Source organism: Dicentrarchus labrax, unplaced genomic scaffold (genome assembly GCF_905237075.1).
Source record: "Dicentrarchus labrax unplaced genomic scaffold, dlabrax2021, whole genome shotgun sequence".
Lineage (NCBI taxonomy): Eukaryota > Metazoa > Chordata > Actinopteri > Moronidae > Dicentrarchus > Dicentrarchus labrax.
This window is the reverse complement of record NW_026136711.1, coordinates 16,144,819-16,159,171: the sequence shown is the minus strand read 5'-3', so window position 1 is coordinate 16,159,171 and position 14,353 is coordinate 16,144,819. Positions and strand designations below refer to the sequence as shown.

The following is a 14,353-nucleotide window of genomic DNA, read 5'->3' as shown; positions in this document are numbered from 1 at the left end:
GTAAAGGGTAGGCTACAATTTCCTCTGAAATGTGGAAGTGCAAAAATAATAATACCTTATAATGTATTTAACTTACTTGGGGTAAATATACTTAAATTCAGTCCAGCACTGAAAAAAGATCTAATGAACTGAGGACCTAAATGCTGTTTTTCTTTACCTAACTGCGCTTTCTATGATGTTTCAGAAATACGAGGAGTCATTGAAAGCAACATAATCGCATTCGATTGACACGCAGTTCGGCTAACTACTGAATTAGCCCCGCCTTCATTGGAATTAAATGACCAATCAGCGGGCTCGACGGGCCTACATGGCTCCGCCAAGCAGCACACCCACATTGGTCAGTAAAGATCACAAACCGACTGCCGCCGGCGACTTCTGAGGCCCCTTAAACTGCCATAAACAGAGGGAGACTGTTCCCATGACGGAGAGGAGGGGCCACCGGTTCAAACACCTTGAGGTCAAAGGCCGAAACTCATGCAGAGGTTATTATGTTATAGCTCTAGCAGAAGATGGGGTTAATTTGCTCTGGTTTGGATAGGAAGTTACACTCTGCTCACTTCCCTCTCCTGCTGAGTCAGATTGCTTCAAAAAGGGGAAATTGAAATCCTTTCTCAACGGATGTGATGCCTTTTACCGTTACTCCTCCACTCTTCCTGGAGGTTTTGTTTAATACGCTGCTTGATGCTGATACCACCAGGATTCTGTTGGACTGCTTTAAATGATCTATGCAAAGTGACTTTACCTCATGTTCAGTGCCACTGCAGCTGTCAGTGATGTTGGCAGTGGTTTTTATTTATTGGCAGCATTTAAATCTACACTTTCGGGGAAAACTCCATCTTTTCCAAATCCTCATTATCGATGACTCATGTTCAAAACTGACAGTTTTCAAATGACAGTCATGTCTGAACTGCAGCATGTTATTTCCCAATATAAGCCAAACACAGTTAACCCTTTCACAACTCATACAACTTTATCTAGGTAGCTTTTTTGTACATATTCTCTTATGACCAAGTAGAAGCCAGCTTAACCAGTATGCTGTATGCTGGTGAATAGGAAACAGTCCCTGCACAGTCACAATCAGTTTTATGTAATTAAACACAGTCTGTGAACAGTTGCATGAACTATAAACCCATTCTGTGTGCACAGAGGAGCTTATGACTGTCTGTGTGTGTGTGTGTGTATGTGTGTGTGTGTGTGTGTGTGTGTGTGTGTGTGTGTGTGTGTGTGTGTGTGTGTGTGTGTGTTGTCCCAAGGACCAGGTGGCGATGTTAGTGTCGCACAGGCAACGTTCCCCGGAAGCAGTGCTGGATTCCACACAAGATTAACATCCAGTTATGAGGAAAGCTACAATCCTAGATCAGCTGGGAACCGGCCACCGCAACTGGGACAACAAAACACACAAACAAGGGTGGTGCACACACACACACTCACCTTGTTATGCGTCTGGTGAACTTTTAAGACCAACTCATACAAACTGTTACATAATTTAATTCCTCTTAAGGCATGTTTACAGGTTTCAAATCCATCCTGGCTTATTTTTCCCGTGTGCCACCTCCTCCTCGGCACTTTACAATGTAAAAAGCACATTTCATAACCCTACTGTGTGGGTTATAAAACCCTGAAGATATTTTAATATTGCAATTGCCAAACTGCAGCATAATCCCTATTTTTAGGGCTCCATACAGTCAAAATAACGTACCCTAATTACATAAGAGGCGTTCAAATACAATCACTCCAGCCGCCCTCGGGTTCTGTCAGTCACGGTGAAGTCGGCAATTCATTCTCCCGCATGGATTTGGCACTTTTCTTCTTCCAGCAACACACGCACACACACACACACACACACACACACACACACACACACACACACACACACACACAAATACACTTCATGAATCTTACTTGATGGCACTCCTTCTTATTTCTGCAGCATGTAATTATATCCTGACTTGAAAACAAGATGACTCATAACTTTACTGTACCACAGTCTTTTTGTAGGTATGTTTTAAATATATTTATATGAGATATTTTATTGGCACACGCCGATGATAATCTAAGACTGATTATGCACAAAAACTATCATCCGCTGCCAAATTCCCAACACAGTACTCAACCTTAATTAACTTAACCTATATATCAGTCTTGCATGCATTCAATGAGGTCCAGTGTTCTCTTTTCACTGCTCCAACCTTTGCGTCACGTTGCCTCCTTCAGTGAAAAAGACTAGAAAGGAGACAGAGAGAGGGAGATGGAAGATGAAACTGCACCCTAATGTATTCTCCATCCTTATTCTTTGATGTGTCTATAATCCCTCACATGCGTTTTCTATATTTGGCTTTGAAGCTCCATAAACTAATCCCCCATTCTTTACCGTAACAAAATAGTTTGAATTGGTCAGGATTACGTAAACACACATTTGACGACTCATTGGCTGGTAGAGAAAGAGGTGCATCGCCGGAGTGAAAAGCGAGACAGCTGAATTAAGCACAGTTGTTTTACATTTATTTTTGTTATTTTTTCGCTTCCTACTTTCTATTTCCTTCACAACGGGAATACGTGTTTGTGCGGACACAGATGTTTGATGGTGCCTGTGTTTTATGTTGGCATGTGTGTGACACAGGAGCTGCTTATGTGGTTTAGATTTATGTGTGTCAGCTGCAGTGGCACAAAGCAGAGCAGGTCCTTGCCAGTTCTTGGCAGTGCTAGACCCCCGTAGTGCTTTGTCCCATCACCCTGCAGAGCTCAGCTTTCACTGCCTACAGTCAGAGTTGTGAGGGTATGTCTTTAATGCAAGCTTAATTTGACAACATCATCACATACATCAGCAGTGTGATGATAGATTGGGAACATCTTCACAAATCTGGTTAATCTTTTTCTTGCCAAGAGTTAGATGAGAAAATATAAATATAGCCTTTTAGCTGAGCCTAGCATAGAGACTGGAAACGAGGGGAAACAGCTAACCTGCCTCTGTTCAAAGATAATAAAATCTGCATACTAACACCTCTGAAGCTCACTAATTAACACTTTATGTCTATTAGTCCTGGAATCTTGTTGTGTCAGTAAGTAAGCTGGAAACAAAAGGAGACCAAACCTAGCCATTGTCTGTTTTACACTTTTTGTACAGATAGACTGTATATATACATTCAGTTGTAACGCACAGCTAATACAACAGTCCTTTAATATGTATACATATATATACATATATATGTGAAGCTACACTAACCAGCTGCTGGCTGTAACCTTTATTTAGCAATAGATAGGAAAGTGGTATCAATCTTCTCATCTAACTCTAACTAAATTTGTAACTACTGCTTTAATAAAAAGAAGTTCAGTTTTCTCACTACTGCAACTATTCAGGAAACAAACAACATTTAGACTGTATCCTCAATAGGCCTTATTGTAGTTTGATATAATTTTCTCATATAATATAGATAAATCTATCTTCCAGGTGTACCACTCCTTTATGTCACTTATTTACAAATAGCAATAAACTGTACTTTAAGAATACATGTAGGCTATATGAGCCCAGAAGGGCCTGTGTGTAGATCATATATGTATTCACATAAAGATCACCAGTCACCGAGGGATATAACGATGGTGAGCGATTAGTAATGAGTCATGAACATGATCCCCTGTAGAGCAGACCTACATTCCAGCTTCCATCCCCAGGACACAGGCTGACCCACACTTTGCTCCATTTCTGCCCAAGCTCTGATGCTTCCTGTTGGGCTGTGACCAGGCGGCGGCAGGGGTGTGGGCTGGAGGGTGGCTCATAGTGGCTGCCGCAGCCTCAGGATGTTTCAGAGAGGTAGTGACACTCATTGACTGAGTTACTGCTGCATCACAGGGTATGAGGCCAGTGTGTGTGTGTGTGTGTGTGTGTGTGTGTGTGTGTGTGTGTGCGTGTGCGTGTGCGTGTGTGTGTGTGTGTGTGAGAGAGAGAGAGAGAGAGAGAGAGAGAGAGAGAGAGATGAAAGAAGGTCAACAAGGAGCAGTTGTTCCCCTGCCCCAAGACCACTACATGATTTTACTCACACATTCACAAAAGATTAATAGAGTCCATCTTGGTCTGAAAGGATCTGCTCTAAACTTGTTACAATCCTATCTATCCAATACAGCCTTTTCTGTTGTTGTTGGAAATTCCCCATCTTATTTTTCCATTTCACTAATGCCGTTCCCCAAGGGTCAATCCTGGGTCCATTACTTTTTTTAATTTATATGCTGCTGACCTTGGACAGGTCATTACTAAACATAATGTACAGTAGCATTGCTATGCTGATAATACCAAGTTATATGTCCTAATAAAATCCACTAATAATAGCTTTTAAAAAAGAAAAGACAAGGAAGAAAGAGAAGCAAACTTTTCACACAGCCTTTCTAATATGAACTGCTGCAACTTAACAATGACAAAACAAAAACTATCCTGTTTGCCATATTCAGTTCTTTCAGTCAGATAGTGCGTAGTTTTTGACTTCTATCACGTAACACTAAGCTAACTGCAAATTTGTTTGAAGTTTTGTTGTCTGTGCCTTTATTTTTCCCTCGTCTAGATTTATATTACTACTACTACTACTACTCCCTCTCTCATCTTCAGTTGGTTCAAAATGCTGCTGCTAGAATTATCACCAGTTCAAGAGAACAAGATCATATAACTCCTGTTCTGGCCTCCCTGATGTCAAAATGTTATTGTTGACCTTTAAGGCTTTATATGATCAGGCCCCCAAAAAGGCCCCCTAAATCTCTTCTTAAAAAACCCTTTATCTCTGTGTTTTATTTCATTTAACTAAACATAATATAAACTGAACCTGGCTGTGATGTTAACGTTTCATGAAAGATTACAAGCTAGTTTCACTGACTCACTATTGTAGCGACCTGTCATTAAATTAATATAATTACCTAATTATTCTGTGTGCTCAACTTCACATCTTATGCCATCACATACCCTCTCATCTCTCTGAGGGCATCCAGCACCCCGTTTCTATGGAAACAGCCTCTGAAGAGGGTAGGCAGAGAGGGACAGGAAGAGATGCTGAACTGGCAGAAAAGCCTCTTTGTCCCCTCTCTCAGATAAGCCTAAATAGGCCTAAAGAGACTATAAATTCACTCACACACCTTAGGCAAAATGGAAGATACTGTAAGGATCATCCCCAGATTCCTGAATTTTCCTTGAAGCCATACAAACAGAGCTCTATAGATAAATTTTACTAGGAAACAGTTTTAAACAGTTTTCATTTCAACACTTTCTGCATGCAGCTTGTGTTTCTGTAGTAAAACAAATTGTTTTTATTTTCATCAACTGTAACAGACCCGTGTCAGTTGGGTCTTGCTCATGACTTGCTGTCTTTTCACTGTTATGGACCATTATAGTTGATGACGCCACTTAGAGAGCTGCAACTAAGATGTTTGATCACATTATGCATTCATATGACAAACTCAGCCACACACGCACACGTGCACAGAAAGCATAAAATCCCAACCTCTGTCTTGTCTACAAGCGTCAGACAAAGTTACACACTCCCCCCCCTCTCTCTCTCTCTCTCGCACACACACACAAACAGAAATCTCACTCCATTCTCTATCGGAAAATTGGATTGCTGCTCCAGAATAACTTGATTATAAACAGCCTCCCTCTCACTCTGGGGCAGTATCACTTAATAAAGCTAAGTGCATTGACACGCCAGCGCCCACACTCATACACACACATGTGCACATATAATGTACAAACACAGCGCTGCAGATCTATATATCAACCTATTACACGTACAAGATCAACAGTAAAGAAAAACATGAACTGGGACTAAACATTATAGACACGTTTGAGGGAAGATTTTAGCTTTGCGGTCAGAAATCAGGATCAAAGAAAACATTATTCAGTCAGCTGCTGATTTGTGCATCTACAGTACCTATTGGATGATTAGGAACTGAAAAATACCAAACGCTCAAATATGTCAACATTATGCAAGGGCTTCTTTAAGTCAATACATTCATGTGTTGACGCAGCACAGAAGTACGTGGACCAACACTGAGAACACTACATGACAAGTTAATGTGTTACGCTACAGATAGCAGTACAACTTAAGTTTTGTGTGTGAAATGCATTTTGGAAATAACTGCCCACATGTGACTGTAACAAAGCCCCACAAACATGCATTTTCACACTGCTTTGTCTGACATAATCATGTAATGCTGCTGAAATAAATGCAGCAGTTGTGACATATCATGCGTCTTGTTTTCATGATTGACACATTTTTATACCAATAATATGCGAGTACACAACATCATTTAATAAAATTTTAATTTTAATTTAATAAAATTGTGTATTTTTTGGCAAAATGGAAGTTATCACTATATTGACATGTATGATTCCAGTGAATCCTGTGATAAACATGCTGCTTTAACTTAGAGACTATTTTTTACAGAAGAGTACAGAGGACTGATAGAGAGCTTTGTCACATGGTGCAACAACAGTAACCTGAAGCTCAACTACTAGAAGAAAAGGATCCCCCCTTGTCCTGGTTGTCATCCAGGGAGAGGAAGAGAAGAGGGTGGACTCAAACATGCTAACATACTAACCTTTTATTGATTGGAACTTGGGGTCCAAATTTAAAAAAATGGACTGGACTCACAAGATTTAAGCCCTCTTCAGGAAGGGACAGAGAAGACTCAAGATACAAAATTGATTTGACTTGATTTTAAGCCTAATTATTCCTGTTCTGCTGTCAAATTCCTTGTATGTGTCGGCCAATAAAGCTGATTCTGATTGAAAGTTGAAGCCATGACATTAGAAAATGCCTCTACGAATTCTATAACATGGATTCTTCACAAATTTCTTCAACCCAGCAGCACAGAAGATCTGTACAGTTACCCCCGTTTCAAAGTGTGCACCCAAGAGTTAAGGCGTTGATTAAGGCGTAAATAATGGCCAGAAGTGTGTTTATGCAGAACATTACGATGTCTCAATGGAGTTGACCTTTTGGATAGAAAATGTCAGCACTTCATTATTTTATCCTATCAGACATTTTTCTGAAATCTTGTCATAATTAGTGTATGAATTCTTGAGTTATGGTCAAACGTGTCAACCAAAATCTGTCCGTACTGCCCCTTCTCCAGCAGACCACAGCATAGAAGATGGCTGAAGCAACCACAGAGTCATAAAAAGTCTTAAGGAGAGCCCTGCTTACTCCGAAGGACCTCAGTCTCTTCAGCAGGTGGAGGCGAATCTGGCCCTTCTTGTAGAGAGCTTGGGTGTTGTCAGTCCAGTCCAGTTTTTTATTGAGGTGAACACCCAAGAATTTATTATTATATATTATCTACCACCTCAATGTCCAATCCCTGGATGTTCACCGGGGTGAAGTGGGATGTTTTCCTCTAGTTAACAATCATCTCCTTCGTCTTGCTAGTATTTAGCTGAAGCTGGTTGAGCTCACACCAGCTGACAAAGTCCCTGATGACAGTCCTGTATTCCAGTTCGTTCCCCTCAGAAACACATCCAACAATGGCTGTCTCATCTGAGAACTTCTGGATGTGGCAGAGTGTGGAGTTGTGAGTAAAGTCTGAGGTGTAAAGGGTGAAGAGGAAGGGAGAGAGCACCATACCCTGAGGGGCACCTGTGTTGCAGGGCACAATGTCAGACACACAGTGTTGGAGCCTCACATACTGTGGTCTGTCAGTGAGATAGTCAATGCAGTCAGGTGTTGTTCCACTCCCACACTTTCCATCTTCACTCTGAGCAGTGACGGCTGGATAGTGTTGAAAGCACTGGAGAAGTCAAAAAACATGACCCTCACCGTGCTCCTGCTGTCCTCCAGGTGTAACAGGGATCTGTGCAGCAGGTAGATTATTGCGTCGTCCATCCCAATACTAGGCTGGTAAGCAAACTGCAGGGGGTCCAGCTGTGTGCCCACCAGGAGTGTCTCAGGATGATCCTCTCCATGGTCTTCATCAGGTGGGAGGTCAAGGCAACAGGTCTGAAGTGGTTAGCCTCCTTGGGGCGTGGTGGCTTCGGTAACGGGACCACACAGGAAGTCTTCCACAGACTCAGGCTCAGATTGAACAAGCACATGATCACACCGCAAAGCTGGTCTGCACAATCTTTAAGCAGTCTTGGGCTGATGCTGTCCGGGCCCGGGGCCTTCCTTGCCTTGATCTTCTTAAGTTAAGTCACCCAGGGTTTGTTGTTGGGAAAACACTTTATCAACTTGGAGGGCACAGTGTTCTCTACAGAAATTAATATAATCTGTAATGCAGTGGGTTATACTGTCAATATCATTCCCGTGGGGGCTGCAGAGTGCTTCCCAGTCTGATGTCTCGAAGCAGTCTCTGAGCCTAGCACTGGTCTCCTCAGACCACTCCTTCACATGCCTCTTCTCAGGTGGTTGTTTATTCACCACAGGGGTGTAGTCTGTGATCAGATGGACAAGGTTGTGATCTGAGCGACCAAGCGGGGGGAGGGGGGATGAGGTGTATGCATCCTTGATGTTTGCATACAACAAGTCCAAAGTTTTATTGTCCCTGGTGTGGCATTTCATGTACTGGGTGAAGGTGGGGAGAGCAGAGGACAGGGAAGCATGGTTGAAGTCACCTGAGATGAGGAGGAGGGATTGGGGGTGCTGGTTTTGAAGCTGGGAGACGACAGTGTGGATCTGATCTGTAGCTGCAGCATACAAAAGATATCATCATCTTATAAAACATAATGCATTGTTATGGATTTAATAGTATATAAAGGGGTTATATTTTGCTCTGCATTGATCAGCTACAGCATTAAAATACTTGATCACTAATAATATTAATCCGATAATATACAAATAATAATATAACACTACATGACATGACTTAATAAGTACTATTACTTTTGACACTTAAGTACTTTTCATTGACAACTTCTGTACATGTCCTTAAGAATAATTTTTCATTCAGGACTTTGACTTGTAATTGGTTTACTACTCTTGTGTCTGACACTTTACTCCTCTTATTTTTCTTCAGGATATGTGACCAAAAACACAAGAACATACTTATATAACTTGGTATTGGCCTAATGTGGGATTTGGGGCAAAGTTGGAAATTTACTGGTTTGAGAACTTGCGTTGCTGTAGTTACAGTGATGAAGCGCTGTAGCTCCATCTAGTGTTAGACTGGAGTACATACAAGTAAATTATTCAGACCCTCACAGGGTCTCTTTCTATCAGTGGCTCAGTAGTTTATGCAGAGAAGGCTAAATCCGATCAACCAATCAACCTTGGTACAAGTACAAATTGTGAGTATAACAGAAAAAGATGCGACAATTGGAACCTCAAAATATGAATCCATATCATCACAGTCAGTTTAACTACAAAATCCACAGTCCTCATACTGTGATAAAATGCATTCTGAAGCTCAGTTGAAGGCTTCAGCAGTCTGTTGTCAGATCGGTTAGACAATATTTCAAAGTTACTGTCTTTTTAGTTTGAAATTCAATGATTGTCTTCTGCCCTTCTGTCATGGCTCAGCAAGCAAACACAGTCTGTTGAAGCACAAAGAGGGAACTTCATACGGCTTCGGCAGACAGCAATTTGGTTTGTTCAGACCGATGGCTGAATGGCTCAGTAGAAAAAAGCTCTTAACCAGATGCACAACTCAGAGACAAGTAGGATAGGCAAAAACCCACACAAACATATACAAAAAAGGGTCTTGCAGGTAGCAAATGAGGCTGGAAGGCGAAGGCAGACATGGTGAGGGGAGTGAAGGGGAAATGGGCTGCAGGACTGATGAGTAACGGTGGTGTGCAAAGAGGTAGCATAGGTCAGGAGATGGGGAATGGTAGAAAAGGGGTTACTGCAGGACGAGAGGAGCTCGGCCGAGGTTGTGAAACCTCATCTCTTACATCAGAATAGCTTTGAAAAGGGATTTCCTTGTGGCCAGTATGGGCAGGAGGAACAATTACAGAAAAAAAATGTACATATGGACAGTATTGTTTTAAGCTATAATTTTTATTTACTGTTAATAATTTAAATTTATATTTTACAATTAAAACATGAATCTTTAAGTATGTCTGACCCAACACGTGGCTACTTTACACCTGTATTATTGTGTCTTATCTGAACTGCATATCCAATATGTTATCCTGAAGGAAAGAGAAAGAAATCTGAAATAACATAAAGGAAAGTGATTAAACCATGTGCCCTTAAAAGTGAAAGGAGAATAGTCTTACATGCCACCTGTGTTACTCTACTCTGTGGATCTTTTAACCATTAACATTTAATGAGTGCAGCCTCCCCTGGAGAGGAAACACACTGAGCCAGCTGATACAGAGGGGAGGAATGAGCATCCACACATTAAACACACTGAAGGAACCCCTTACTGCTGCTATGGTGCCCAGTAAGTTAGTGTATGGAGATGAATGACTTCTGGTGGTGATATTTGTAATGGATGTAATTGGATGTATCGGATCCAGCACTGGGCTTTAAAGAATGTGGACATTGTCAGAGGACAAAAAGGAAACTAAAGGCTGTTACCTGTTCACTCTTTAATAACTTAATCCGACAGAAGGAGTTATTTCCCACACTTATTAGACTTATTGGAGAGTCTCTCACCATGCTCCCGGCTCAGGAGGCAGCCAAGATCTACCACACCAACTACGTGCGTAACGCCCGCGCCGTGGGCGTGCTGTGGACGGTCTTCACCATCACCTTCGCAGTCATCACCGTGGTGGTGTTCATCCAGCCCTACTGGATCGGGGACAGCGTCCACACGCCGCAGGCCGGCTACTTCGGGCTCTTCCACTACTGCATCGGGAACGCGCTCACCTCGGAGCTCGTCTGCAAAGGCAGCGCGCTGGACTTTGGCTCCATCCCGTCCGGCGCCTTCAAGACGGCCATGTTCTTCGTGGGGATCTCCATGTTGCTGGTGGTGAGCAGCATCGTCTGCTTCAGCCTCTTCTTCTTCTGCAACGCGGGGAGCGTCTACAAGATCTGCGCCTGGATGCAGCTGGCCTCCAGTGAGCTCCTGGGTTTGGGAAAAGTTTGGGGCTTCACATGGAAGTTAGGCTACAGTAAAACGGGGTTTATAATCTTATCATTGCACATAATGGCCTCTTAAATAACATTAAAACATGGGCTATAAGCGTTTTATATATTTAGCTAATTAAACATATAAACAGAAGGAATACACAATCTTTACTATATGTTCATAAACAGTTATTAAATAACAATTGCATTTGTTGTAAATTTCAGTTTCCTGAGTTCAAAACGAGTTATTAATTCAGGTCCTAATCTTATTTATCATTATTCACTCAATGACTTAACAGAGACAAAAAAAATGTAGTAAATAGACAATAAAACCTTACTTGGTCTAACAACAAAAGAATCCATGTGAAAATGCTTATTAGTATTAGGTTGGGTAGTTATTCCTTCACAATGTATCATTTTAAAAACTGTTTTCTGTGTAAGATCTTACTCTAAAAAGTAACTACTACGCTAACTATAGTTGTTATTGTTCACATATATAAAGTAGGATCAAATGGAAATAGTCAAATAAAGTATAAGGAACTTAAAATTGTACTTCAGTATCCCACTTGAGTCAATGTACTTTAGTTTTGTCCACCACTGCTTAGAAAGGCAGAGCCGTTAACCTAGCACCAGTAATCGGGGGCCACATAGAAACAAGATTGGGACATTTGGGCCTCAGAAACAAATACGAGATAGAGAGATGAGTGCTAAACACACACACAAGCAGTAACAATATCATGCAGAGGCATAATAAAGACCAGAATATCCACGAAACAGTCGGAGACTTTCAGCACATCCCGCAACATTTCAGTAGATTCCTTTCATTGACTCACAGACGGTGAAGACAAGTGAAACCTGATTCTGTTTTTGAAACATGAAGCAGCTTGTGAACAGATGTAGCTGCAAGTGAAAGGACAAATAATGAGATTAACCTGGAGGTGTGCTGTTACACTTTGTCCTCTCCTTCATATTCCTCACACCTGCCGTTTAGTGTGTGTGTGTGTGTGTGTGTGTGTGTGTGTGTGTGTGTGTGTGTGTGTGTGTGTGTCACGTTCCAATAAATACCAGACTCTTACTGTCTGTATAGTACACACATACTCCTTTTAAATCTAGTCAAGCTTCTAAATTAGTCTGAAAAGTAGAACCATATCTCTTCACAGGGCCCCATGTTGGCTATGAAGGGTAGACAGGTTGTTGTTAGTGGGGTTAACAACCCTATCCCCCTGAATCAGCCTAAGTGAATTTCTTTATTAGGGACAACTCAATCTGTGAGGGGGTCATTAGAGTCTGAAATAATAAAAGTAAGGGGATTAAAAACATATTTGTTTAACAGGTTCGACCAGAGATGTAAGTTACAGAATAATTGAGTCAGCAATTAACCTCCTGAGTCGCAGTTTAACGTCTTGAAATAACTTAATATAAAATAAATTAACTGTCTTAAAATGAGGAAGAGACTTGAGAAAGTGAGCGTGACAGCTTTGAGTCAGTGAAGGTGAAAAGGTGTGTGAGGCTAAGAAAGTAAAAGTGAGGTGTTTGTGTGCTAATGTTTCACCTCGTCACCTGATACCTCACATGGCTCTACATGCTGAGGTGGGCAGCACGAGGCCGGCTGTCTGTCTGCAGTCAATAATGGATGAACAAGTTCGTCTTTCTGGAGTTAAGATGCTCTGGTGTTGCTAGGCAACTCACCTGCATATGTGTGTGTGTGTGTGTGTGTGTGTGTGTGTGTGTGTGTGTGTGTGTGCGCGCGTACCTGAATGAGTGGAGTGCATATATTTAATTTCTCTGGTGGATTCTCTGTCTTGTTTGTTGTTGCAGCAGCGGTGGAGGTGGAGGAGGTGGCTTGTGATATTTCCCATCAACAGCAGCAAGATGCTCTTTTACAGTGAATGTGTTATTATATAAAATTAAACACAGTCACTGGTGGAGGAAGTATTCAGGATGATTTCATCCTGTTTTTAAAACTGAGTAGTTGTACTGGATTGCAACTCATGCTCCATTTCATTATGGATTAATCTGGTTATTATTCTCTCCATTAATTGATTAATTGGTTTGTTTGTTCTTTGGTAAATAAAGCTGTCAGATGAATGTGGTCAAGTAAAAAATGCTACATTTTCTTGTGAAATATCATGAAGTATAAAGTGGCATGAAACGAAGTACCTCAAATATGTATTTGAGTAAATGTACTTAGGCTACATTCCACAGATTTCCCCCATCAAACTCCTTTAAAGTGTGTTTGAACTCTTTTCAGTTTGAATGAAGCACCTGTCTCCTCCCTCTCTCTCAGGCACCTGCATGGTGATTGGCTGTATGATCTATCCTGACGGCTGGGACTCGGAGCAGGTGAAGCGCATGTGTGGTCAGCGGACCGACAAATACACCCTGGGAAACTGCACAGTGCGGTGGGCCTACATCCTGGCCATCATCAGCATCATGGACTCCCTCATCCTCTCAATGGTGGCCTTCAGCCTGGGCAGCCGGCAGGACAAGCTGCTGCCAGAGGACTTCCAGGTGGAGGGTAAAGGTACCATTTATGTTTCCCAGAAGCTGCATCCCACTGACTTTGTTGATCCTCTGACTGTTCCTGTAGCGCCACCATGAGGTTGACCTTTGGGATTCAGACTGACATATATTGAGAACTATTAGATTATATTTTATTCTTATTCAGTGAAATATCTCAAATGCGATTCATATATTGATACTTTCCATGAGTTAATAGAGCATTGGTTATTATAAAAAAGTTTCATGATTGTTATGTAATCCAGATTACATGTAATCTGTTACTACTCAACCCTGAGTGTAGTATGTATGTTAAAAAAGTGTCATCATCTGAAGTGGCAATTACATCTCCTACTCCTTTCACTGTTTTTCTCTCAACCACAGATAACGCCTAGGCTCCCTGCGGACAACAGAGGGAAGAGATGGACCAGACTTGGATGAGCAGTGCTACTGACTGGAGGGATTCAAATATATTCCAAGGCTTCAGGACAGTTAATTGCAATCTAAAAATAATGTTCAAGAAGTCCATCTTGCCCTTGAAATTGTGAGTTTGTTAACAGACTGTTCACCTCCAGCTCAGCCCATGAACATTCTGTGGACTTTGCTTTCAGGCCTTTTTACCAATATAGATTAGTTGGGCGAGAGAATTGTTATACATGCTGAGGAGACCATATTCATCTGAACATCTTATGTTTAAGCAGTATTTGGAGTGATTTTGGTTGGGCGTCCTAATAAAATATGCTACAAACAGTCCTCAAAATAAACTCATCATCTTCGATCATCTGTTAGTACTAATAATAATAATATAAAATCTTCCTGTTTAACAGCTGACAGCACTCTACTGTATCCACCTTCTGGATGTCCTGATGCTG

The 14,353-nt window shown here is 41.5% G+C and overlaps 2 protein-coding genes across 11 annotated transcripts in view; one reads left to right on the top strand and one right to left on the bottom strand.

Moving 5' to 3' along the window:
* Positions 1–14,353, bottom strand: part of LOC127371909 (mitogen-activated protein kinase 14A) — a 123,131-nt gene that overhangs the window by 65,266 nt on the left and 43,512 nt on the right. The gene's annotated exons all lie outside the window — the stretch shown is intronic.
* On the top strand, positions 10,041–14,245 carry lhfpl5a (LHFPL tetraspan subfamily member 5a). 2 transcript variants are annotated; one of them, XM_051415155.1, is made up of 3 exons: positions 10,041–10,972; positions 13,270–13,506; positions 13,866–14,245. In XM_051415155.1, the coding sequence occupies exons 1-3, from the start codon at positions 10,570–10,572 to the stop codon at positions 13,874–13,876; spliced, it is 651 nt and encodes a 216-aa protein (XP_051271115.1). In that variant the 5' UTR covers positions 10,041–10,569; the 3' UTR covers positions 13,877–14,245. The 2 variants fall into 2 exon arrangements, with proteins under 2 accessions (XP_051271115.1, XP_051271116.1); XM_051415156.1 differs by having other exon boundaries at positions 10,048–10,972; positions 13,270–13,500.